The 27,381-nt window shown below is 37.3% G+C and overlaps 1 protein-coding gene across 1 annotated transcript; it reads left to right on the forward strand.

Moving 5' to 3' along the window:
- The first annotated feature begins 95 nt into the window (after positions 1 to 95).
- On the forward strand, positions 96 to 27,282 carry tex2l (testis expressed 2, like). The gene is made up of 12 exons (XM_024285436.2): positions 96 to 359; positions 5,932 to 7,304; positions 15,282 to 15,482; positions 16,655 to 16,958; positions 21,402 to 21,649; positions 21,744 to 21,893; positions 23,681 to 23,780; positions 24,166 to 24,301; positions 24,511 to 24,648; positions 24,789 to 24,998; positions 26,755 to 26,875; positions 26,937 to 27,282. Exons 2-12 carry the CDS (start codon positions 5,961 to 5,963, stop codon positions 27,063 to 27,065), a joined length of 3,081 nt encoding a protein of 1,026 aa, XP_024141204.1. The 5' UTR covers positions 96 to 359; positions 5,932 to 5,960; the 3' UTR covers positions 27,066 to 27,282.
- Positions 27,283 to 27,381: the final 99 nt, after the last annotated feature.

Below are 27,381 nucleotides of genomic sequence, written 5' to 3' on the forward strand. Positions count from 1 at the left end.
AATTCATTTTTTGTGCTTTAGAAAGAGTGATTTCTGATGACAGTAAAGCAGATCCAGCAGAGGAGCGCGCGCTCTCTTCAGAGCGCGTTTCCGCGCGGGTGCGCGCGCCTTGCTGGGACTGCGCGACTCTCTTAATCTGGATTGGATTAGGATGCAGCGCGCGCGCGTGCTGTAATCATCAGTACGGTGATGCTGTGATCTGCGGCGCGTGACACATCTGGAAGAGGCGTGCGACGGCGCGCGCGCGGATGCGTCACAGGAGAAGAAGGGACGCAGAAAAGGAAACTTTGGCGCACAAATGGAGCGGCGACGCACCGAGCTGCGCGTTTAGACTCGTTTCAACTCATGTAATCTCTCAGGTAAGAACGCGCACTCTTTTCTAATCTGCAGAAACATCACCACGGATGCGCAAAGTGATGCTGCGGAGATTATTTCAGCGCAAAGAGAAAGCACTTTCCACCTCCACTCCTCCTGCCGCGGTGTCCTCGTGTCACTCTGGTCCTGCGGATGCAAACGGTCCAGAAAGGATTGGAGTGAAAGAGCTGACCTCGATTTCAGCTTCATCTCCATCCACTGCACAGAATCTAACTAAACAACCCATAATGTCAGGAACTCATGGATGATACTGAGCAGATCTGGAAGAAAACTAACATGTTTTTTGGATGCTAAATCCTTAAAATAAACCCCCCAAACAACAGCACAATTTGAAATCAATAACGTTTTTCAGCCTTTTGTGTGTCAAAAGAGTCAGACTGAGAAGTTCCTAATAACTACAATCAACAGCGGCTCACAGGCATAAACTAGATTGGAAACACACCCCACCGAATGTCGGTTCAGCTCATAATCCGCTGGTGTGATTTGTCAGATTCTGCAGTAAACCCGGCATTAATGTTAAGCTGAGATTGTTGCTGTTTGTGGCTGATCACAGGGTGCCGTTCAAAACCGCCGCGGCTAAATCAGCCTTATGGGTGGACCCCCCCTCAAAGATTTAAATCAGATTATACTTTCAAACCATCATTTCTACACAGACAGACTCAATATATCAACTTTATTAAGATGTTCAAATGTGATTTTTTATGCACATCAACAAAAGTGAAGAATTTACCCTTGAAAAAAAAAATACAACTATGTCTTGAAAATGTTTCTGAAAACAAAAAGTGAAATTTTCCAATGATAGAAATAATATAAAAGACTTATTTGGTGATCTTTGGTAATTAAAATGTGCTTGAATGATTTCAGTAACACAAAAATTCTAGATTTAATCACATTTTTATAATAAGTAAGAGTATAATTTTTGGATTAAAGCATTTATTAAAGGCAACGTTTGTTTTATCAGCTGCAGGTTTTTAACTTCTGGACTGAAGCTCATTTATAAAGGAACATGCAGTTCATCATGTCACCACTAGGGGCTCAAACAAGTCCATCCGTCTGTTAAACTTCCCAATATAGTAAAATAATCATAGTTATAGTGATAAAAGGGCTCTAAAATCTCTGTCTCTATGGCAACAGGGTGACTTATCATTAAATTCATTTTTTTATTATTAAACAAGAGTAATAAACATAATTCGAAGCTCAGTCGTTTGATTGACAGCTGTCAAAACAATCAAAAATACAGCTACTAGACGTTCTTGTCCTTCAAGTTTGACAATTTAGAGATAAGGGACATTTTTTATTTCTTGTCTTGGCAAGGTGGTGCTGACAGGATTTAATGGATGTATATGAGAACTGGACTGGATGGCCCCTCCCCCTTTATCCTCCAAACAGGAAGTGGTTCCAAGAAGCCAAAATTATATAGACTTCTATAAAGAACTAAACAGAACTTTAGTAAGATAAAATCTGTCTTCCTTTAACTCTTGGTGTCCAGTTTTATCATATATTATGGTCCTTTTTTTTGTTTCCCCTTAGACTTTAGACATGTTTGCCTGTTGGAGGTTATAGCATATTTGGGGGCTCGTCCGGGATATATTCCCTTTAGTAAAGGGGCATTTTTTTTTTTTTTTTTTTGGGCAAGAAGTAACAGAATAACATTCTTTTTTAAAACATCTTCTTGATCATCTTAATTTTTTGTCATTGAATTTTTTTGACCAATCAGGTGCCTCAAAAAAAGTAGGCGGAGCTTGCTGATCCCCACGTCCAGTGTTCATGTAATCTGCTTTCAAGTGGTAGGGGTGTGGCCTCCAAACAAACTCCCTCCTTTATGGTGGGTGTGTTTACCATGGAAATATTGACTCACACCGACTTGGACCAATCACTGCTTACTGACATCGTCTGGTTCCAATATGGCGGCGTCCATATCGCCAAAAAAAAATAAATAAATAAAAAAATGGCGACTGAATTGACTTAGTTTGATTGGAGCCAGAAATAAGTCATTTTCTATGGGTGGCGTCATGCTTGCTCGGTCCAGTACTCACGTACAGTCATGCTTGCTCGGTCCAGTACTCACGTACAGTCAATGGTACAAACTAATGGGTCACATGACCAAACCTTTTATCTTCATTTGAAGCCCGTAAATTATGTCCTACAGATTTTTTTTCAAATCTTTCAGTCTGCAGTTTACACTGTAAAAAGTGAAAAACTGGATCAATCAACAAAACCAGAAGAATCAGAACCAGAACCAGTTTTATTGCCAAGTACGATTTTACTCATATGAGGAATTTGGGTTGGTGATGATGGTGCCTACATCGAATAAATCAAAACACAATTTAGTAAGAAGAAAAAGAAATATTACAACATAAATATATTTATTCACAATTCTGTAAAAGTTCTGTAGTATGTTACCTTTAAAAATACAAATAATTATATTAATTTCAACTTTTGAGTTCAGTAAACAATCGACTTAAGATTTTAATTTGATGAAAATTAATCATTTTAAATGTAAAAAAGTACAGGATTTTTGTTAATTGATCCAATTTGTCATTTTTTACAGTGTAGTAAATATAAATGTGTTTATTAAATGGCAATTTACTGACTAAGCTAAATTTACAACAACAGCTGAAGTGTTCACACCTCATTAAAGTCCTTATTTAAGGATATTTTATCAGTAAGGACCTTGTAGTTCCTACAAAAAGACAAATTTTATTAAATATATGTTCAAATACAAGTGAGTTAGTGAACATTTTGCATCAATTTGATCCCAAATCGGCTCAGATTTAAATAAATATTAGACAAATAGGATCAAATTATTCAATATTTTCACTGTCTGATCATTATTTTGGATTTCTTTAGTCATAATTTTACACAGGAAGAACCTGGAGCTTCATTCCATGTTGAATCTGCAGAGCTGTCAGCACATTTTCGTGGCGTTGGAGCTCCACAGTCAGTCATTCAGCTTGAGGAGAAAAGCATTAGCTAATAGAAGTTTAGTCTGTCTAATATGCATTTGGCACCTTTAAGCTCTCACTCTCTTCCCGTCCTGTCAACGTCTGAGTCAGGCTGCCGTCTGTGCATCCGTCAGGTCTATCTGCCCCTCCACCCGTTTTGGGTGAGATCAGATTAGTTGGAGTCTACCAGCTGCTGCGGAATTGGTGGGAATTGTGCCACATAATACATTTACATAAAGATCAAAGGTAAAAATGAGGCTTTGATTCTAAATGAAACAGACAGAACCCGTTTGCAGTGATGCTAAAAATAAAGGTGACTTTTAAGCGTCTTGTGGGTAGAAAGGTTTCTGATGCATTAAAGCCTCGTCGACAGCGGCAGACAGCGTCTCACCGTTCATCTGAGGGTTACGTAAGTTCTTCTGTGAAGCTGCAGACGCCGGAAAAAATGCTGAAGTTTGGCTTTTTCACGGCTGACAGGAGACGATCAGGCTGCAGTACACTGTCAGGACATGAAAATGATCTTTCTATTTCAATAAAAGACGTTATGAAACAAGTGTAATCATTAGTTTACAAAAAAAACATTTTTTTTTCCTAAAATTATTACTTTAAATTTGTAAATTTAGAAGAAAAAATATCGTAACTGTTAAATTACAAGAAAAAAGTCATATATTTACAACTTTAAAAGTCTTACTTTGTATAACTTTTTTGGGTAATACTCCATCATGCAAAAAAAGTAGCTTAAAATAGTAAAAAAACAACTCTAATCTTAAGAAGAAAATCAGAAGAAAGTCATAAAATGATCCGTCTGTGCAGCAAGAATCATTTACTTGACATGAAACCCATCAAATAGATATCAAAACCTAGAAAAATGAGTTTGTCAAGCATTCAAAAAGGAAAAAAACCTAAAAAATAAGAACAAATTACCTGATAGAATTACTTTAAGATGAATTTTATATAGCGCCAATGATAGTATTACTTCTAAGCAAATAGTTTGTATTTTTGGACCTAATTGTAGTTTATTTAATGATAGTGACAAAAAAAACCTACTGTAACACGTAGAAATGACTTATTTTAGAATGGAATCTCTCAAAACAAGTTAAAAAAATATTTACAAAATAACATGTCATACGTGAAAAATCTGTCAGTGGGACTAGTAAAACTGCCTTAATAAGATTTATTGTAAAAAGTTGTGATACTGCCTTTTTAAGTCAAAATTAATCTAGTTTAAATCGAAAAATAAAATTGTTGTTAAATTAGCATAACAAACCTACCTGTAAGTTAGCAAAAACCGCTAGCATGCAGCAGAAAATTAGCTAAACTCCAAAATATCCTTAAAAAAGCCTTAATTAGCCAAAACAACTAGCATGTAGCAGAAAATTAGCTAAACTCCCCCCCACACCCATAAAAAGCCTAAAGCCTAAATTAGCCACAACAGCTATCATGTAGCTGAAATTTTAGCTAAACTCCAAAATATCCTTAAAAAAGCCTAAATTAGCCAAAACAACTAGCATGTAGCTGAAATATCAGCTAAACTCAAAATTAGCGTAATATATTTTTTAAAAAGCCTAAATTAGCTAAAACAGCTAACATGCAGCTGAAATTTTAGCTAAACTCTAAAATAGCTTAGGAAAAAGCCTAAATTAGCTAAAACAGCTAGCATGTAGCTAAAATATTAGTTAAACTCCAAATTAGCCTAAAAAAACTGAAAAAATGCTAAATTAGCCAAAACAACTAGCATGTAGCCGAAATATTAGCTAAACTCTAAAATAGCCTAAGAAAAGGGCTAAATTAACCAAAACAGACATGTAGCTGAAAAACCAGCTAAGCCACAAATTAACGTAAACAATTTTTAAAAAGCCTAAATTAGCTATAACAGCTACCGTGTAGCTGAAATATTAACCAAACTCTAAAATAGCCTAAGAAAAGGGCTAAATTAACAAAAACAGCTATGTAGCTGAAATGTTAGCTAAACTCCAAAATAGCTTAAGAAAAAGCCTAAATTAGCCAAAACAGATATGTAGCTGAAATATTAGCTAAACTCCAAATTAGCCTAAAAAACCGAAAAAAGCCTAAATGAGCTAAAACAGCTAGTATTTAGCTGAAATATTAGCTAAAATAGCTTTAAAAAACAAAACAAAAAAAGCCTAAATTAGCCAAAACATGCAACTGAAATATTAGCTAAACTTCAAATTAGCTTAAAAAAATTTAATAAATGCTAAAATATTCCAAAAAGCTAGAAGAATACCATTATAACTTTACTAAAGTAACGACTAATCAACTATTAAATTAGTCGTCGATTAATTGTGGCAGCCCTAAGATCAACGATAAACAACTTTAAACCTGGTAAAATGTCTTGAATGTCTGAAAACAAGGTCTGAAATCTTTGTGTTAGACTCTAAGCAAAGAGAAAAAATGATTTCTGTTTTCCATCCAAAGCCTCTCCAGCCGCTCTGGGACAGACTTGGCCGCACTTCAGTTTACTCGTCTTCAGATTAATTTAGACTCCACAGCCCTTCAAAGCTGAACTACATCCCAGCCCCACATTACGGCTCCGCTGGCAGCCGTTTCTGTTTGAATCTTTATTTGTTCGGCTTCTTCTTTTCTCTTTCAGTGGCGGCCTCGGTTCGGACATGTGAAGAAATGGCAGAAAACGGGAATAATGGGGATGGAGGAGGTACTGGACCACCGTGTGATCCCAGCAGCTTCTCTGGTGCAACTCTTGGGACCAAACGGCACGTCCCTCGAGGGATTGTGATCCAGCTGACGGGGACGGAGGGAGGGTGGGACAGCATGGATGAAAGCGAGCTGATCTTCTCCCTGGACCACAACGAGGACTACCCGTCCATATCCCTGTCCAAGGAGAGGACTCTTTCTGCAGAAGAAGAAGCAGGTCTGAAGTCCCAGAGCTTCCATGTTCCCCTCTCACCTTCGTCTCCCGATTCCTTGGGGAACTTTTCCGCCAGCTTCCTGTCCCCCGGTCCTTCCTCGCCCACCCACCGTCCTCTCGCAAACCTGGTGAAGTCCCTCTCCACGGAGCTGGAGCCGAAGGAGGGCTCCAGCCTCCGACCCAAGCCCTTCCTGAGCCTCGTCAAGTCCATCTCCACGGAGCTGTCCCGCTCCGAACCCGAGGTGTCCCAGTCCAAGTCGGATTCCCGCCTCAACCTTCACCTGTGGAAGCAGCTGACCCAAACCAAAACCCGAAGCAACGGCGACTCTCGAACGGCCCCTCCGACCCCCACCACGCTCTCGCCGAGCGGCGACGGCCCAAAGGGGGGGTTCTTCAAACTGGAGCTGGACGACACCAAGAGGAGGCTCTCCGAGGCCGTGCAGGAACCTCTGAGCAGCATGTTCAGCAAGATCCGGCGCGAGGACGTCGGGGGGAGCCCCAAACACCAGAGCAAGCCCCAGCTGGCTCATCAGAGCAGCAGCCGGAGTTTGGGTCGGGAGGGCAGCACGGACCTGTCAGAGTCTCCCGTGAGAAACGCTCGGAAAACCGACGCCGACGTCCTGCCGGTGTTTGAGTGGCCCTCCGTGAGGCACGCGGCGAGAGGTCAGCGCGGCCTCTGTCCCGTACATCATCCCCGGCAGCACCACAGAGACGAGGAGCTGGAAATCTGCACAGACGGCGACACCATGCACGTCTTCTCCATCCAGACTCGGAGGAAGCCCAGAAGCCTCGCCGGGCTCCGGGTTCTGGCGTCACCGCCAGCCGGTGGATCTCCCAGGCCCCCGAACCCTTTGCCGCGCATGAGCTTGTTCTGCGTAGCCGTGCTGTCCTACGGATACTTCATCCTACCTCTGAGCCCGTACTTCTCCGGATTGGCTTTGGGATTGGCCTTTGGGTTTTTGTTGGGTCTTTTCCTCATCCGGATGGGTTCCTGCAGGTCTGACTGCTCGGCGTCGACTCACCAACCGGAAGAGATGCCGTTTGAAGAAAGGACTCTGACAGGCTGCTTTGACAGCTCTGAGCCTGACGTCCTGAAGGTGAGTGACTGAGTCACAGAGGAGGGAAAATGTCAGTCATTTTCATGTCATTTCATCACCTCAGCTTCCATTTGGAATATCTTTTGAGGAGCATTTGCTACACAAAGTATTTTTTCAGTTTGCACCTTGAATGAAACAGCATGTTCTCCACTTGACCAATCATGTGTTCTACATGCTCAAGAATCAAACAGATGATCTTAAAAGTATCTTTAATATTTGGCTATCTTGCCCCCCTATTGAGCCGCCCACAATAGCTGAGCGGCAGATACACCCCATTCTATATGATTAAGAAAAACACTTTTACAAAATAATGGCTTTTCAGTTGACTTATCTCCATAGCAACCATTTTATTTTTTCGTCTTCTAGGGCTGACGAACAGATTTATGTAATTTGTAGAAGAATCGGCAAAAGTAATTTTTTGGATTTCCTTAGCAACAGCAGTTTTTTGCTATCCACGCCTACATTTCTTATATATTCATATCCCATGTCATATAATTCCAAATGTCACCACATTTCAGTCATTTTTATATACTTTTATCACCATAGCTTTCATTTGGAATGTTTTAGGAAGCCCTTGTTCCACAAAGAATAAGATTTTTTTCATTTTGCACCTTGAATGAAACAGCATGTTCTCCACTTGGCCAATCGTGTGTTCTACATGCTCAAGAACCAAAAAGATTATCTAAAAATATCTTTAATATTTGGCTATTTGTCCTTCCAAAATCGTTAAAAAAAACACTTTTTTTCAAAATGGCGGATTTTCTGTTGAGATATCTCCATAGCAACAATTTTATTTTTTGGCTGGCTGGCGGTAACGAACAAATCTACGTAATTTTTAGAAGAATCGGTAAAAGTAATTTTTGGGATTTCCTTGACAACGGCAGTTTTTTGCCATCCATACCCACATTACTAATATGTTCTTATTATTATGTTCAGATTATCTATAATATTTGGCCATTTGCCCTTCCCGCCCCCTGTGGAGCCGCCCATACTGGATGAGTAGCAGCTACACCAAATTCCTTCTCCCAGCATGTGACAAAACAATCCTTTTTTCAAAATGGCGGATTTTCTGTTGAGATATCTCCATAGCAACCATTTTATTTTTTCGTCTTCTAGGGCTGACTCACAGATCTATGTCATTTTTAGAAGAATTGGCAAAAGTAATTTTTTGGATTTCCTTAGCAACGGCAGTTTTTTCTATCCACTCCTATATTTCTTATATATTCATATCTTATGTCATATCATTGTGGATGTCACCCAATTTCAGTTATTTTTATGTCATTTTTTTCAACGTAGCTTCCATTTGGAATATGTTTTAGGAGTTACTTCCTCCACTTGATATTTTTCATTTTGCACATTGAATGAAACAGCATGTTCCCCACTTGGCCAATCGTGTGTTTTACATACTCAAGAATCAAAAAGATTATCTAAAAAGTATCTTTAATATTTGGCTATTTGTCCTTCCAAAATCATAAAAAAACACTTTTTTTTCAAAATGGCGGATTTTCTGTTGAGATATCTCCATAGCAACCATTTTATTTTTTGGCCGGCTGGGGGTAACGAACAAATCTACGTAATTTTTAGAAGAACCGGTAAAAGTAATTTTGGGGATTTCCTTGACAACGGCAGTTTTTTGCCATCCACGCCCACATTTTTTAATATGTTCTTATTATTATGTTCAGATTATCTATAATATTTCGCCATTTGACCTTCCCGCCCCCTTTGGACCCGCCCATACTGGATGAGTAGCAGCTACACCAAATTCCTTCTTCCAGCATGTGACAAAACAGTCCTTTTTTCAAAATGGCGGATTTTCTGTTGAGATATCTCCATAGCAACCATTTTATTTATTGGTCGGGTGGGGGTATTGAACAAATCTACATAATTTTTTAAAGAATCAGCAAAAGTAAAATTTTGGATTTCCTTAGCAACAGCAGTTTTTTTTTCTAATTACGCCCACATTTTCTATGAACATTCCTAATATGTTCACACTGTACATCTTGTTTTGTACATTTTTTCTTCAGACATTCTTCCATTTAACTGAAATATTTCAAACTTGTTATCTCTTTTATGGCACGGAAAACTTGGGAAGAAAACTAAACTAATTTGTCCCTCCTTATTCTCTCTGCTCATGGCGTTATTGTTCCTGCAGCTGCTGGAGGTTTTAAGCAAAATTTAAAGTACAAATAAAGCTTTTTGGGGTTTTGCAGTCATGCAGGACGTTTACTTTATAAGCCAACTGGCTAAGACTGAAACCAAACCGCTAATGACTTAACAAGCCCGTTATTTTCTTGATGCATGAACTCTTGTTTTCAGTAACTGTCCTCCTCCAATCTGCCAAACTGCCTGACAAAGAGCAGCTCCTTTCCCTGCTTGTGTTTTCACTAATTACCTCTGGAAGTGACAGAGCCTGCTTGGCGGTTGGTCCCTTCAGAAGCCGACTGTCAGGCTCCGTTGGCGGTGGAGCGGTAATTACTGCAGCTCAGCAGCTGTAGCGCTCCTTAGTGTTGACAGTTTCATGAGTTTTATTTCACCAACTGCAGCGGCTGTGTGTTGGTAACAGTTTAATCTGAACGACCTGATACTACTCTGTTAAGATAAGGTTAATTCATTCGGACTGCCGAATTATCGCGTTAATCGCGATTAATTAATCACATACATTTTTTTTAAATCGTGTTTATCTCATTTTTGCGTCGGATGGTTACTTCTGTGTTATTGCACAGTTATATTTTTTAAGTTTAAACACTTGTTAACAAAAGCCGACTGTTCAATATGTTGTCATGGTAACAGCTTCAGTGCAAACATTCTTAAATTTGAACATTCTGGACCAAAAGTTTTTTGATACTTGTTAAAAATTACCCCTCGGTGATGTCAAAGTAAAGGTTGGAAGTTATTTAATATAAAATAACAACGTGATAAAGCCACCTTTTCGTTTTATTTTGATCTATTACTGCGCCAAAACGTCACAAACTTAAATAAAATACCTCAAAATGAGGCTTTTTACAGTTATTAATGGGTTAAAAATATTGTGATTGAAATTGATTAATTAATTACAGTTCACAATTAATTAATCGCACAAAAATTGATAACTATAATTTATAATTTTGTTACTTATGCTAAACTGGGTTGGTGTTAAAATGTAAATTTTTGGAAAATTAATTTCTTACACTTCATCATTTTTAATTTGTTTTGTTTCATGTAGACGTAAAAAAAGACTTTCAGTGATTTGAGCCCAAAGATTTATCACAAAACAGCAGAGAATATAACAAACCGATCAAGTTCATCAGTTTCAATAGTTAAATATTTTACTTCTCGAGTTTGAAACATCTTAAAAATACAAAAAAAAAAATGAAAGTGACAAGAAAATCCGGCTCCTATAATCACAAAGGGAGCAAATTAAACTAAAAACTAAGCAGAGTAAAGAATTTTACTGTAACCTTTCAGTAAAGTGACACTTTCCTCCTTCAGAATCTACTGGAATTATCACGATAACAGTTGAAAAGATAAAGTATGTTAAAGATTTTGGGTTTAAGCGTCACCGGTGACGCCTCAAATGTTTTAAGACAGTTGGATTTATGATTGACCGCAATAAAACTTTATTGACAACATCTGAAACATTTGTGTGAGGATTGTGGGTTTGTTTTTGTCGGTTGTGTTATGGGTTTTGGTCATGTTGTGAATTGTCCCTCAGTCTCATCAGTTCCAGCTTTGTAATCACCCACAGCTGTCTTCATTTCAGTTAATGACCCTCAGTCTATTTAAGTGTGTAGTTTATTTGTGTTTCAGTTCTTCCTTGTCAGGTCATCTGCTCTGTTGTGTCGCTTGTTTGGGCCTCCATGGGTTCTTGTCGTGTTTCTGTTTATTTATTGAATGCCCAATGAGGCAAATTCTCTTTGTGGTTTTGGACTATATAAATAAAAGTTAATTGAATTAATTTAACACCAATTCCTGACGATTTGAGGCTCATTCAAAAAATAGAGTCAGAAATGGTTCAAAAACATAAATTTATTGGGCCAGTTGTTGTAAAAACTGTCTTTAACTCTAAGTGTGTCTTTTGTGCATTCATGTCATTGTTTATTAAGTAGTGCTTCGACAATTCGTCAACTAATTTAATAGTCGATTAGTCGTTACTTTATATTATATGAAGTCAGAGTGTGGTAAAGTTGAAGCATTCTGCTAGCTTTGGGGGCTATTTTGGCATTTATTAAGGTTTTTTAAGGCTGTTTTGGAGTTTAAATAATATTTCAGCTACATGCTAGCTGCTTTGGCTTATTTCGTTTTTTTTGGTTTTTTAGACTGTATTTGAATTTAGCTAATATTTTGGCTACATGCTAGCTGTCTTGGCTAATTTAGGCTATTTTGGAGTTCAGCTAATATTTCAGCTGCATGCTAGCTATTATGGATAGTTGGATTTTTTTTCATTTTTTTTTGTTGAAAATTGGAGTCTAGCTAATATTTCAGCTACATGCTAGCTGTCTTGGCTAATTTAGCCTTTTTGGTTTTTTAGGCTGTTTTGAAATTTAGCTAATATTTCAGCTACAGGCTAGCTGTTTATGCTAATTTAGGCTTTTTTAGAGTTTAGCTAATATTTCAGCTGCATGCTAGCTGTTTTGGGTAATTTAGGTTTTTTTAGAGTTTAGCTAATATTTCAGCTACATGCTAGCTGTTTATGCTAATTTAGGCTTTTTTAGAGTTTTGCTAATATTTCAGCTGCATGCTAACTATTTTGGGTAATGTAGGATTTTTTTCAGTTTTATGTGGCTAACTTGAAGTTTAGCTTATATTTCAGCTACATGCTAACTGTTTTGGCTAATTTAAGCTTTTTTTTCCATTTTTTAGGCCAATTTGACATTTACCTAATATTTAGCTTGCTATCAGCTTCAGTGATTTCAGCTGTCAATTTCAGCATCTTCAGCTATCAGCACTAGCATCTTCAGTGGCCAAATTCAGCTTACAGCATTCATACTAGCATCATCACGGGTAATGCTATTTGTCTAGTTTTTAGTTAGTTTAAAAGATGGTTAAGATGTGTGATTTACGTCTACTTTGTGCATGACCTGATTAGTTGACTAAATGGAAAAGATGATCTGTGATTAATCAACTATTAAAACAATCGTTTATTCCAGCCGTATTGTTAAGCACAAATACATTTTCATCATGTATTTTGCAGTTACATTGAGTTATTTTGGGGGAAATTAAATCAGAATTTGCCTAAATATGAGTTAGAATTTTCATGGTGGATTTGTTGAATCAGATGAATTTTATTAGCTTTTTTTTTTTTTTTTTTTTACTTTTAACCAGCCTCGAACCTTAAATAGAGTTAGATGCTCATCACCAACAAAAAGACATCTTTGATTAAGGCACATTTCTAATACTTAGGGACTTAAAGGTATTTATTTTGTGCTTTTCTTTTAAATTTTTTGGCTTGTGTGCTTTGGATGTCGAGCTGCTTCAGGGTAATTCTGTTTCATCTCTTCTGAAGTGAAACCACGACAACCGCTAAGCCGTTTACTCTCGAGAGCGGCCGCCTGAGCTCTCCAAAGCCCAGAGGAAGACCACAATAAGACCCTCAAATCCAGATCAGTTCACAGGAGAATTCACTGGTACGAGGGGCCAAATTTATCTATGTTTACAGCCGTCGAGGGGAAAAAAAACAGTGAATTTACACTGAAAAAACAGACTCATGGAAATAAGTAAAGAATTCTTAAAATATAAAAATACTTTATTTAAATAATTGGGTTAGAAATATTGTTTTACCAATAATTATTTTAAATCTTTAAAATTCCCTGTCACTTGGACATGATGCATCCATGATTATGAAATTATTGTATCATGAAATGCAAATATATATATTTTTAAGTATATAAAGTGATTATGAGAGTAAAAAATCATATTTTGTCATTTATTTTGTAGAGGTTCTAATATTGGCTCATATGGGTTTTCTTTTTGCATCTTTATACTCCTACTTTTTTAGTATTTCTATACCTGTTCTTGTAATATGTTGTATAAATGCAAATAAATAAATAAACTAAGATTATTTTTCTATTGAAAAACATTCATTGATACGATTATTTTTATCTTGAAAGACGACAAATAAAACTTTATTTTCTTGAAACAAAGGTCTTTTTATCTTAAGATTCGGGTTTTCCAGTGTGAGAGATTTCATGACATCATGAAACATTTTTACGCTCTTGTTTTAACCAAACTGCACCAGTTTAAAGTTAAAATCCTTCATTCCCATAAACTAAATCTCAAATAATTTACTGTTTTTTATCAAATCAAATATATATTTCATTTTGTGGAGCTGAAAATTCCTCATTTATGAACCGGTTTTTGTGAGTTATATAAGAGGGGGGGGGGGCAGAGCTTGAAGCAGAAATCAATCCTCATCAGAAAACAGCCTTATAATTTCCCGCCTCTTCAAATTGCTGTGATTTGGCGCCGCTCGTCTCTTTATACCTGCGCTGTATTTGATTACAAGACGACTTTTGGATACCCGACTTAACCTGTTTTCATGAAAATATGTGACAGAAATGTTAAAGGTTTGGACCAATTAAAGTTATATTCTCTTCTCTTCCTTAAAATAAATAAATGTTTGATGTTTTATTAAATATATATATTAATATTATAGATTTAAGTGGCATTTATTAGCTTGCAGTTGCCACCTTACCCCCCTTCTACTCGTCCCTCATTAGAGAAATACTTTTTTCAAAATTTCTGTTACTTTATCTCCATAGCAACCATTTTATTTTTTGGCCGTCTGTGGGTGATGAATAGATAAATGCTATTTTTTATAGAAATCTGCAAAAGTAAATGTTTGAATTCCCTTAGCAACGGAGGTTATTTGCTTACCACGCCCACATTTCTAACATTGTTCCGCTTATTCCGGGGATTCATGATTATATTTTAACAACATTCCAGTCAAAAATGTGTGAGCAGTAGATGAAAGCTGCTATGGCCAGCTCGCCACGCTAACGCCGTTTCCAATCTTTAAACATTAAAATCAACATTTTTTTCTTAAAGTCCTCCATGACAATTTTTTTAAATTAAACTTTCTCAGTAGTGTTTTATTTATGATTATGACGTTTTAACCCAAAATCTCACTACCGAAATGTCTTAAAAAGCCATTTTTCACGTTGATTGGAAGCCTCCGTTTTCAAAATCTCCTCTGAGGGGGCGTGGCTTTTGGAGCTGAGCTGAGCGGCTCTTCCTCTGTCTGATTATGATAGCTCTGTGTGATAGCACTGCTACATAAGTGTCAAGCCCCTCATAAAATCATATACATATATTAATGCTGGCTTTTCTGTTAGTGTATCTCCATAGCAACCATTTTATTTCTTTGTTGCCAGGGCGTGACGAACAGATCGGTTTAATTTTTATAAAAATCGGCGACACTAAATTTTTGAATTTCCGTAGCAACTGAAGTTTCTTTGCTAACCACACCCCCATTTTTGATATATTGTATGTTATATTTCTTTTTTTCAGCTTGATTCCCGTATTAAACTTTCACAACATTTCACTCAAAAATGTGCGAACTATAGATGAACGCCACTTTTGCTAGCTCGCCACTGTTTAAAATCTTTAAACTTAAACCAACAAGCAGCTTTCCGATGATCATTTTAGAACGAGTTTTCATTTATAGAAGGTACTAGGTCATTTTTGGGGGGTAAAATTCAAGAAGTCTCCTCTTCTCAATGTCAAAGGTCAGCAAAATGTTTAAACTTTGTAGTGTGGGAGGTAAAATTGGTCCAAAAAAAAGTTTATTCTTGCATATTGTGGATAAAATGTAAAAATCACCAAATTCCCTATGTCAAAAATTTGTGCCGGGGCAACATTCTTTGCTCAAGACTTGTGAAAAGTGCAGGACTAATGCGGAACAGAATAACCAACTCTCCTTTGGAAGCGAAGCATAAAAAAGGGGCAGATTCATATTAAAATGTTTGATTTCATTCAAACCAAATGCTTTTTCCTTTTCAGGGCTGGATGAATGAAATCCATGATTACGACCCAGAAACCTGCCATCCTGCCATGACTCACTCCGTCTTCGCGACCCTGGAGGGCTCCTGCCTCCGTCTGGACTACCCACGCGCCAACATCAGCCGCAGGGCGGCCTATGATGAGAAAGTCCACGACGCTACCTTTGTCAAGTCCCGCTGCTTTCAGCTCGCACAGAGCAAAGTATGAAGACTCCCTGAGGGGACTCTTGTTAAGGAAGTTCATCCTAAATGCAGTTCTCCTGCTGAGTGCTCAGTAGAAGGAATTTGTGACCTTTTCCTCGTGTTCATAGACTAGTTCATTCCACCACAAATGTAGGAAATCCGATTTGGCTAAAGTTAAATTCTGTGGCGCTCCTTCAAACCTCCTTCAAAAATTTGAGCAGTGGCTTTGAATTGATTTAATAAATGCATTTGAATTATTAAAGCTGGATCTTAGAATGACATTTACATTGGCCTTTTGGCTGAGGGCCTCAAAGCACAAGCAAAGAGGGAGGGAGGCAGTTTGGCTTAAAGGTTAATTGGCATAAATATGTTCAGATTAGTTCATGTGATAAAGTTTGTTGGTACTCATCTTCACCCTGCTGCCCGCCTTTGACCTACTTGTTGAGTAGCCTTTGCTCGAATACACTTTTCTGATGGTTCAATCTCCATAGCAACCATTTTATGTTTTGGTCGCCCGGGGACACCAAACAGATCAGTGAAAATTTCAGAAGAATCGGCAAAAGTAAATTTTTGGATTTCCTTAGCAACGAAGGTTATTTGACGACCACGCCCACATTCCTAATATGTTCCTGTCCTATGTTATATATTTTTTTCAGCTCTAGCCAGGGATCCATGCACCAAATTTTCATAGTATTCTGTTCAAAAATGTGCTAGTAATCGGAGAACGCCACTTTTTTGAGCTCGCCATGTGCACGCCGTTCAAAATCTACAATTACTAATTCCAACATTTTTTCCACATTAGCTTTCCAATGATGCCCGAGACGTTAGAAGATTGTCGATAAAAATCTGTAAGGCAAATTTTCGTTCATAGCTGGTAGTGAACGTGTTTTTTAAGAATAATTCAAGATGGCGGCTTCTTCTTGGGGTCAAAAGTCACAAAACTTTTGTGGTGGTTGTAGGCTTACGCTGGGGGCATGTGTGTGAAATCTTTTGAAGATTGCTTGAAGAAAAGTTTATTTTTCCCATATTGCGGAAAAATGTGAAAATCAGTAAATGTTAAACTTTGCCACAAAAATGGCCGCCAAGCTGTTGATAATCCCATAATAATCCTAAAACTTCCTGTGGATATCTCTGACACGTGTGTTGTGGTTTCATTAGTGGATTTTGAATGTTTCTAAATTCTCTCCTCAGGTTTTTTTGCTGCCGTCTGTGTTAGCTCGGAAAAGGGTTTGGAACCCCAAATACCCCATCTGCATCCAGCTCGCCGTGGGGTCCCACTCCCAGCCCGGGGAGAAAGGCGGCTCCGTGGAGAACCTGAAAGAGGAGCAGGGCGCCGAACAGTCGCCGAGCTCTTCCAGAGCCGCTCTGTACCTGTTTGGCCGCACAGGAAGAGAGAAGGAGGAGTGGTTCCGCCACTTCCTGTTCGCCTCCAAGGAGGCGGAGCTCGAAAAGCCAGGGGAGAAGCAGAAGCCGGGCAGATGCATTTCCCAATCGGGTAGGAGGAACGTTAGGAATGCATTAGCTAAGAGGAGAGAAGGCATCCATGCAAATACTACATATGCATGGATTATGGATTACACGCTCAGCATTTTTTTGCTTTTTTAATCCAGTCTCAGTCTGGGGACTCAGAAATCTGACGGTTCTAAAGCTCTTCAGACTCAGTCTGGTGATTATTACTTGGCTTTAGAGTTCATGCTTTTGTGCCTAAAACAACAAAAAATTGTTCTTCACTGATTTGAATCACATAAAACAGGGTGTCAAACTCAACCACACAAGGGGGCCGTAACCCAAGACTCACCTTAGGTCGTGGGTCGAACAGGATCAACATTTATTGAACAATAAAACTAAATCTTTTAAACCTATAACTTTTTAACATAATCATGAACTAGATTTATAGCATTACCTGCGATAATTGCTAGTGGGAATGCTGGATGTGGCCCCTGAAGATGCTAGTGTGTGACTGTGAAGCGCTTTGGGCCGTCGAGGGAGGGTAGAAGGTGTTATACAAGTATACGCCATTTACCGTTTATCGTTTTAGTGGTGGTAACTGAAGATTCTGAAATGGATAGATAAAAATGCTGAAGCTGATAGCTGAAATTATGGAAGCTGATAGCCAGTTAAAATATTAGTTAAATTCCAAATTAGCTTAAAAAAACAAACAAACAAGCAAACAAAGACTCAGGTTAGCCAAAACAGCTAGCATGTAGCTGAAAAAACAGCTAAACTTTAAATATCCTAAAAAAACTGCAGTGTAAATATTAGCCTAACTCCAAAACGGCTATAAAAAAATTAAAAAGAAAAGCATAAATTAGCCAAAAAGCTTAGAATATAGCTGAAATATTAGCTAAACTCGGAAACAGCCTAAAAAAACGAACCAAAAGAAAAGCCTAAATTAGCCAAAACAGCTAGCATGTAGCTGAAAAAAAGAAAAACTTTAACATATCCTAAAAAAAACTGAAAAAAACTAAATTAGCTGAAACAGATAACGTGTAAATATTAGCCGAACTCCAACACGGCTATAAAAAAAAACGTTAAAAAAAAGCATAAATTAGCCAAAAAGCTTTTAATGTAGCTGAAATGTTAGCTAAACTTTAAAATACCCTAAAAACGAACCAAAAGAAAAGCCTAAATTAGCCAAAACAGCTAGCATGTAGCTGAAAAACAGCAAAACTTCAAAATATTCTGAAAAACTGAAAAAAAGACTATATTAGCTCAAACAGCTAGCATGTAAATATTAGCCTAACTAAAAAACAGTTAAAATCCTTAAAAAAAAGCATAAATTAGCCAAAAAAGCATGTAGCTGAAATATTAGCTAAACTCTAACACAGCCTAAAAAACGAACCAAAAGAAAAGCCTAAATTAGCCAAAACAGCTAGCATGTAGCTGAAAAAAAGCAAAACTTTAACATATCCTAAAAAAAAAGAAAAAAACTAAATTAGCTGAAACAGCTAGCATGTAAATATTAGCCGAACTAAAAAACTTAAAAAAAACTTAAACATAAAAGCCTAAATTAGCCAAAACAGCTAGCATGTAGCTGAAATATTAGCTAAACTCCAAAAAAATCTTAGTAAATGCCAAAAATGTCCAAAAAGTTAGCGGGATGCCAAGTTTTAAATCTTCAAGACTGTAACTTTTTAACATAATTATGAATAATAAAAAGCAATAATAGTATTCCAGAATAAATCAACTTAAACCTTAAATAACTTAAACTAACTAAATATATTTTGTCAAAATTATAAAAGTTAGAAATGAGCTCAAGATAATATTGGGCCATTAATAACAATAAAATGAAATTATTTGGAGGGCCGGATCCGGCCCCTGGGCCTTGACTTTGACATACAGGAATTAAGACTCTTCAGATGTTAACATTTCCACAAACATGTGAAGGAATTCAGCCTCATGAACGGTTCATGTGTGCAGAATGCAGGAACAAATCTGTGAGAATCCATGTCAAATTCCTGCAGATCTGCTTGTTTATGGGTATTTTTCCACCATTTTCAAAGCTAACATGTGACATTTCAAAGATTCCTGACTGCAGAGTGCAGCAAAGGGAAATCATTTAGTTATTTATCTCACTCTGAAATATCGCTGCAATTCGGAAAATGGAAAATTGGTCAACAAAACAGATTCTATTTACTGTATTTATTAATAATATGCTAACACACAAACAGAAAAATGAAAATACTGGTCAGCAGATTAAAGAATAAAGTTGAATTGAATCATTTTAACGATTCGATTTATATCGTAATTTGTCGTTAACAATACGATTCAATTCATTTTGAATTATCTGATTCACTGACCAAAAAAAATCAACTGTGTGACTGAGAACAGTGAAGGGAAATTTTCTAGATTTCTTGCAAAATAATCAAGTATAAACTAAATATGTTAAACAAAATTAATGTAAAATCCAGTCACATTTTAGTTGTATACAGTTAAATCCACTATTTCAAATTTATTTAAAAATGAAGTGCAACAAATAACAATTCAGGTTGACTAAAGGTAGATTTACCTGTTACATGGTGTCATGCGATTCATTTGTTTGAGCAAAACTATTGTTGTGAACAGCTTCATTTTGATGTATATGATATATATTTGGTATATTTATATTTGGTATTTATATATATTGGGTTTATGGTGTATATTTGTGACTTTGTGGTGCAGAAAGAGATCAAAATACAACCAAAAAGTGGATTTAGGAAATTAAAATATATATATATAAATAAACATTTACTTTTACTGCACCAAACGGTTCAATTTTTAATATCAATTGATTAAGAAAACACAGTTGTGGGGTCAAATTTTACTCTTTAAAAAACAGTAGGAACACTTTTCTGAGTAATCCAAAAAATATTAACTACAGACTACATTTTTTTTTTTTGTGAGCCATTTTTTCAACCACAACTAAGTGATAAGCTAATCTTGAGCTGCTCTGCTGATTTTCAAACTCCTTTAATCATTTCCATTTTCACCTTTCTCTGCATTAACAGTTTCTTCTCACCTTTCTCTCTCCTGAAGTCAGGTAGCAGCCCATCGATGTTCACATCCGGGTGTGAGGATAACGACTAACAATGAGCCTAAAAATGGATTTTATCTTTAAAGCAGCTCAAATGCAGTCATGTTTTAGAAAAAAAATTGAAATTACGGCGATTAAAAAATGTGTCAGTAATTAAAACGGTTTACTGTCTTTGAAAAATTCAAAGTGATTTTTTGCGGTCATCACATGTATTCTGATTGTTTTTATATTATAGTTAAATAAACTTACCAGGAATCAATCCACATGGTATTTTCAAATACAGATTTAATCAATTTATTTTATTTTGAGACAATTTATGATAACATACCTGTTGGTCAATTCGATTAACGACTCGCCTCATCCCGATCTGGTTTGGTAATAGTGTATAACCCGCAGGCGCTACCGATCCTTCACGGCCCCCCTCTGCACACCTGTGTCGTGGCTTTTCTGATGGCTTAATCTCCATAGCAACCATTTTATATTTTGGTTGCCCGAGGATACCGAACAGATCAATGAAAGTTTCAGACGAATCGGCAAAAGTAAATTTTTGGATTTCCTTAGCAACGGAGGTTATTTGCTAATCCCGCCCACAATCTTAATATGTTTCTGTTCTATGTTACTTTATTTTTTTCTGCTCAAGCCAGGGATCCATGCACCAAATTTTCACAGTATTTCGTTAAAAAATCTGCGAGTGACAGGAGAATGCCACTTTTTCAAGCTCGCCACGCGCACGCCGTTCAAAATCTGCAATTTCTAATTCCAACATTTTTTCCACAGTAGCTTCCCAATGATGCCTGAGAAGTTAGAAGACGGTCAATAAAAACGTCAGGTTTTCTTTTGTAGCAGGTACTAAAGGTGTTTTTTTAGAAAGAATTCAAAATGGCGGCTTCTTCTTGGGGTCAAAGGTCAACAAAACTTTTGTGCGGTTGTAGACTCACGCTGGGGGCATGTGTGTAAAAATTTGTGAAGATCACTTGAAAAAAAGTTTATTGCTGGAAAACGTGAAAATCGTCAAATCTCAAACTTTACCACAAAATGGCCGCCAAGTCGTTGGTCATGTGGCCATCCCATAATAATTGCAAAACTTCCTTTGGATATATGCAACACACGTGTTGTGGTTTCATTAGTGGATTCCAACTTTTTTTTCCCAAATTATTTTTTTTAGCTGAGTCGGTATTTTTTATTTATTTATTTTTTTTTTTGCAACTTTTTTTTTTGTTTTTTTTTTTTAATATAAATACGTTTGGTGTGTCCAAATTTTGGTAGGTTTTCGAGTACGTGTTTAGGGTTAAATTATTTCTCAAAGGTGCTAAAATATTTACGTTTGCGAAAACAATCTGATCCTTGCTGTCACCATTTTTCCCAACGTTTTGCCTTTTTTTATACATTATTTTATTAATATTACTTTTTTCTGCATTTCTTTAGGTGACCCAACGCCGAACGTTCCTTTCCCGAACAGCAGAAGCCCGAGCAGAGGGGGCAGCGGTGACCACGACGCCCCTCCCACACCCCCGGCGCCGTGCATCCCCTCCGCCCCCCCTGGAGCCTCCAGGGGCCTTTCTACGTTCGATTACCCCAGCTACATGGCTCGACTTCTGGCCACAGAATACTCCACGCCCCTCTCCAGTCCGGGAGGAAGCAGCGTGGAGGCCAGCCCCACCGCCAGAAGAAAAGTGTGTCCCGTTTGCAGACAAATATGGAGTTACACAATAAAGACAACAAGAAATTCTCCTTTAAGCTCAAACTTGTCCTTTTTTTACCCCTCAGTGTACGTGTGATCTGACAGAGTTCCCTGAAAACAGCCAAACGGCGTGGGTCAACGCTCTGATTGGTCGAATTTTCTGGGATTTCCTGCGAGAGAAGCACTGGGTGGACGCCGTCTCCCACAAGATTCAGAAGAAGCTCAGCAAAATCCGAGTGAGGAGGATTTTTATAAAAACGTAGACGTTAATATTGAGCATTCACACTATAGTGATTCTCATGTAAGTTTTCAGTCACACTCAGCAATTTCAGCAATCTTGGTTTCAAAATGTTCAACTTGTTCAGGACATTTCTGGTGTATTTTTTATATTCATAACTTTATAGTTCTTGAAAAAAAATAGGAAAATATGCCCCAATAGGCAATTTATGAGTCTTCGAATCTCAAAATGTAAGTAGCAACAGGCCTTTAAATATAATCATGGGCTGTGTTTTCATCTTTTAAAGCATTTAAAAAAAGAATAGCTTCTATTTTAGCAATGTGCTAATGTTTTTGGCTAATTTCTCAACCACTTATTTAAGTTTAGCTTCAAATTTAGCAACATGCTAACGTGTTTGACTAATTGAGTTTACTGAGGGATTTCAAGCTATTTTAGAGTTTAGCTAGTATTTAAGCAACATGCTAGCTTTTCTAGCTAATTTGACCTGAGTTTTTTAATGCTAATTTGGAGTTTGGCCAATATTTTAGCAACATGCTAACGTTTTTGGCTAAATTAGTATCCACTAAGGTTTTTACAAGCTAATTTAGACTTTAGCTTATATTTTAGCAACATGCTAACGTTTTTGACTAATTTAGTTTACTGAGGAATTTTAAGCTATTTTAGAGTTTAGCGAGTATTTAAGCAACAAGCTAGCTTGACCTGAGATTTTTTTAATGCTAATTTGGAGTTTGGCTAATATTTTAGCAACATGCTGACGTTTTGGGATAAATTGGTATCCTATAAGGTTTTTATAGGCTAATTTAAAATTTAACTTCTATTTTAGCAACAGGCTAACGTTTTTGGCTGATTTAGTTTATTTAGGAATTTTAGACTATTTTAGAGATTAGAGAGTGTTTAAGCATCTGCTAGCTTTTCTGGATAATTTGGCATCTACGGATGTTTTTTTTTTTTTGCTAATTTGAAGTTAAGCTAGTTTTTTTAGCAACATGCTAACGTTTTTGGCTAAATTAGTATCCACTGAGGTTTTTATAAGCTAATTTAGGGTTTAGCTTCTATTTTAGCAACAGGTTAATGTTTTCGACTAATTTAGTTTACTGAGAAATTTCAAGCTATTTTAGAGTTTAGCTAGTTTTTAAGCAACAAGCTAGCTTTTCTGGGTAATTTGACATCTATTGAGTTTTTTTAATGCTAATTTGGAGTTTAGCTAATATTTTAGCAAAATGCTAACGTTTTTGGGCTAAATTGGTATTCACTAAGGTTTTTATAGGCTAATTTAAAACTTAGCTTATATTTTAGCAACATGCTAATGTTTTTGACCGATTTAATTTACTGATGAATTTTAGGCTCTTTTGGAGATTCGTAAGTATTTAAGCTACAAGTTAGTTTTTCTGGCTAATTTGGCATCTACTGATGTTTTGTTAGCTGCTGATTTGGAGTTTAGCTAATATTTTAGCAACATGCTAACTTTTGGCTAAATTGGTATCCACTGAGGTTTTTATAGACTAATTTGGAGTTTAGCTTCTATTTTAGCAACACACTATTTTCTTTCTCAAAATGGTGATTTATTAGGGATTTTTAACTATTTTACTACATATTTTTCATACATTTAGGTCAACTTCAGTGCTCTTTCTTAGTGCTTTATCGACATTTTAGCGAATGTAACATTTTGCAGATAGATTTTGCATTCAGCATCTTCAGCGACTACTTTCAGAAAAAGCATTCACACTAGCATAATCGCAGGTAATGCAACTTTTCCAGTTGGAATTCATTCATGCTTTCCTGCAGCTGCCTTACTTCATGAACGAGCTGAGTCTGACGGAGATGGACATGGGTTGCTCCGTGCCGCAGATCTCCGCGGCGTCCAGTCCAGAGGTGAACCACAGGGGTGAGTGCACGCTGCAGCTTAAACCACTGTGGAGCAGCTGACCCGCCGCTGATGTTATTACAGCTGAGCTTCAGATCAGACCTATCATCCTATGGTAATCTCATAGACGGTCATTAGGCCTTTGCTTTCAGCCTTTTCAGCTCATGTTTTCACGCTGGTTGCTCTGAAAAACATAATTTGACGACCTGGCGGTGCAGCATTGTGAGGGTGTTGGGATTTCTTGTCCTCCTCCACCCTCTTTGTCTCCTCTCCGGCTCCTAATAATCCACCGTAATTTCTCATAAATTTAATTTCAAGGCCTGATCATCCGAGTGAAAGCTTGCTTAATCCTCCCACTAAGCAGTTTGGCAGTCTCCCGCTGACCCCTTTGTGGCTCCCCCTGCAGGCCTGTGGGTGGAGCTGCAGCTGGTCTACACGGGGAACCTGCAGATGACCCTGCAGACCAAGTGTGACCTGTCCAGGCTGGGGAAAGAGGCCGGCCGGGACCTGGCTCACTGCTTCACCGAAACTGGTACCCCATGGTAAGAAACCAATCACACGCTTGCTTTTTGTTGCTTTGACCTAAAATTTCATCTCAAAGATATTTAATCTCTTAATTTTATTCTTGATAAGACCCCACCTCACAAAGACAACTCCAAAAAATCCTACGTATAGGACCTCCGAGAACACTTTGAAAATAGCTCAAAAAGATGCTCAGAGTGACCTGCTCTGTTGTGTGACCTCCACTCAGCTCCAGGCCCATCCTCAGGGTGTTGGCAGACAGTGACGAAGAGTCGTCCAGCGCCGCTTCATCCGATGAAGAGGAGCTGCTTCTGTCTGAGCCTCTGGGTCCAGCTGGAGAAAAGGTCTCCACTCCGACCAGTGAAGGGTCAGTGTGCTGGTTTATATACGTTCTGAAAGCAGGAAACAAACTGACACCCAGATGGTTCTCACTCGGCTTCAGACGTAACTCCTCCAGCCTCTGATTCAGCATCCAAACCCTCAATCTCCTCTGATCATCTCCCACAGGGCGGGAGGAGGGAAGACTGGAAGGAAGATTTTGAGATTTGTGGACAAAATCACTAAATCCAAGTACTTCCAGAAGGCGGCAGAGAGCGACTTCATCAAGAAGAAGCTGGAGGAGATGTCCAACACGCCGCTGCTGCTCACCGTGGAGGTCCGAGAGCTGTCGGGGACGCTGGCGGTCAACATCCCGCCGCCGCCCACAGACAGGATCTGGTACGAACAGAGAATAAGCCCCGCCCCCAGCACGCAAACGCGTTCCCTTCAGTGAAGCTTATTCAAGATTTAAGAGTTTTAGCAACTTGTGTCAAACAGAAATACAGTCAGTTAGCAGTTTGTGTGAATTTAGGGCTTAAAATGATTTTATTAAATGAGGAAAATGTCAAATTTATTATAAAGTGGGAAAAACTACTTATTTTACCAGTTTGGATTGCAAACTTTATTAATATTTAGTGATTAAAGTTAAATGGAAGTTGTTTTAATTTGGAACGTGACTTTAAATGTCCACACTGGAAAAAGACGGAACATAAAAATAGAAAAATAACCAGAAGAAGAAAGTCAAATAAAAAATGACTTAAGTGTCCAAGCAGAAAGTCATTTAACTTCACAAGAAATCTGATAAGAAATGAAAATCTAGATACAAGAAGTTCCACAGAAGCATCAAAAAGGTGAAAATAGGCAACAAAAGGAAGTTATGAGTCATGTAGTACAATAATTATCATTTAAGGTTTGTATTTTTTCAGTTTTTCTGAACCTAATTGTAATTTATTTTGATTACAGCAACAGAAGTCTAGAGTAAAAAGTGGAAATGATTCATTTTAGAACCAAACATGAACAAAATAAAATCTTAGTACAAGTTGGTCCATCATAAAACACTTACAAGACAAAAATATATTCCATTTTACTAAAAATATATGTAACATATTAAGAAATAGATCTCAATATGTCAGTAATTTACAATATATTTAAAAAAAATATAAATATATGGATGATCAACCTATTTTTAAATATATATATATATATATATATATATATATATATATATGTATCATATATCATAGAGCAATTTATTGCAGTATAAATCACAATGTAATATATGTTATGATATTATTCAATATATAGATCAGTATATTCCAATATAAGAAAACTGTAATAGTTTAGTATTTTAATATATTGTTGTGTCTTCAGGGAAATCTTTATAAATCTAAACTTATTCTTGGAACAAGAAGAAGAATTTTAGTTTCCAAAATAACGACAATAAATTCCAGTCTAACTTGTCAAAAATGATTGAAATGTAAATGAACATCCTTCAAATTGAGTTTTTTTAGTCTTAAATCCATTTTTTTTCTCTTTTCCAACCATTTTGTAGCAAAATGGTTCCTTTCTTCAAATGGATCAAAAGTTTCTCGACTGACTTTTCAGAAAAGTTTGTGTAGAGAATAAAACTGTTGAATGTCTAAAATAACAAGGTTTGAAATACTTACAAATCGAGTAGTTTGCAGTGTAGAGCTTAAATGTACAACTGAAAAAGAGTATGTGAAGTATTTTATTAAAATCACCTTCACTTAAATTTATTTGAAATTCAGAAAAGTTCAGGACATTTTCTCAGACTGAAATAGAGAGAAAATAGCCTGATTTGTAACTCATACAATTCATTTTATACATTACTGTAATTGTGAATTCACATTACAAAATAAAAAAAATTACAATTTATACATGCACACATTAAAATGACAGCAGCTTGAAACTAAATACACGCACAAATCTTTAAAAAGTACTCATGAAATCCTTGTTACACAGACACAAAACCACATTTACGCACAAATCTGATTCACGTCTCCAAGATTTGTGTGTAAGTGATGCGTTTAAAGGCTGCAAGAATGCTGGGTCATCAGAGTTTGTGACATTTCCCCCCTTTTTTAAACACATATGCCCCATAATTATTTTAAAAAGTCTAAATATTGGTCTGCAGGTACAGCTTCTGTGTCCCCCCCAAGCTGGATCTTCACGTGCGTCCCAAACTGGGGGAGCGAGAGGTGACCTTCTGCCACATAACCGAGCTGATCGAGAAGAAACTCCAGGACGAGTTCCAGGTAGCGACACCAACGCCTCACGTTTGACAATTCTTCTACTAAATCTTCTTCTGTCCCGCAGAAAGTGTTTGTTCTGCCAAACATGGATGACATCTACGTCCCTCTGATGTGCTCTGGAGTGGAGAACCAGCAGAGCTCCTCCACAGACTCTATTGAGAAGATCCCGCCTGAGGGGGCGGAGCCTGACTAGTGCCTCAGTGTTGAGATTTTGATACGTAAAAAACGAGTTTGCCTCTGGAGGTTTGAGGAGCACAATAAGCTGAAACAGACGTTTCATCCAGAAATAAAAACATTAAACATTTAAAAATTGTTTACATGGATGATCAATAAATTTGATGTTTACAACTTTGGATGATGAGATTGTGAAGATGGTTAAATAAAAGCTGGAGAACCAGTTCTTCAACGTCGACAAATGTGGTTTGTGGCTTTAATAAATGTCGGTTAGAACACTTACTGGATGCAGATTTATAGTCCAGAATGTTCTAAGGTGTGGAACAACTTTCCCA

This window comes from Oryzias melastigma, linkage group LG19 (assembly GCF_002922805.2).
Source record: "Oryzias melastigma strain HK-1 linkage group LG19, ASM292280v2, whole genome shotgun sequence".
Taxonomy (NCBI): Eukaryota; Metazoa; Chordata; class Actinopteri; order Beloniformes; family Adrianichthyidae; genus Oryzias; species Oryzias melastigma.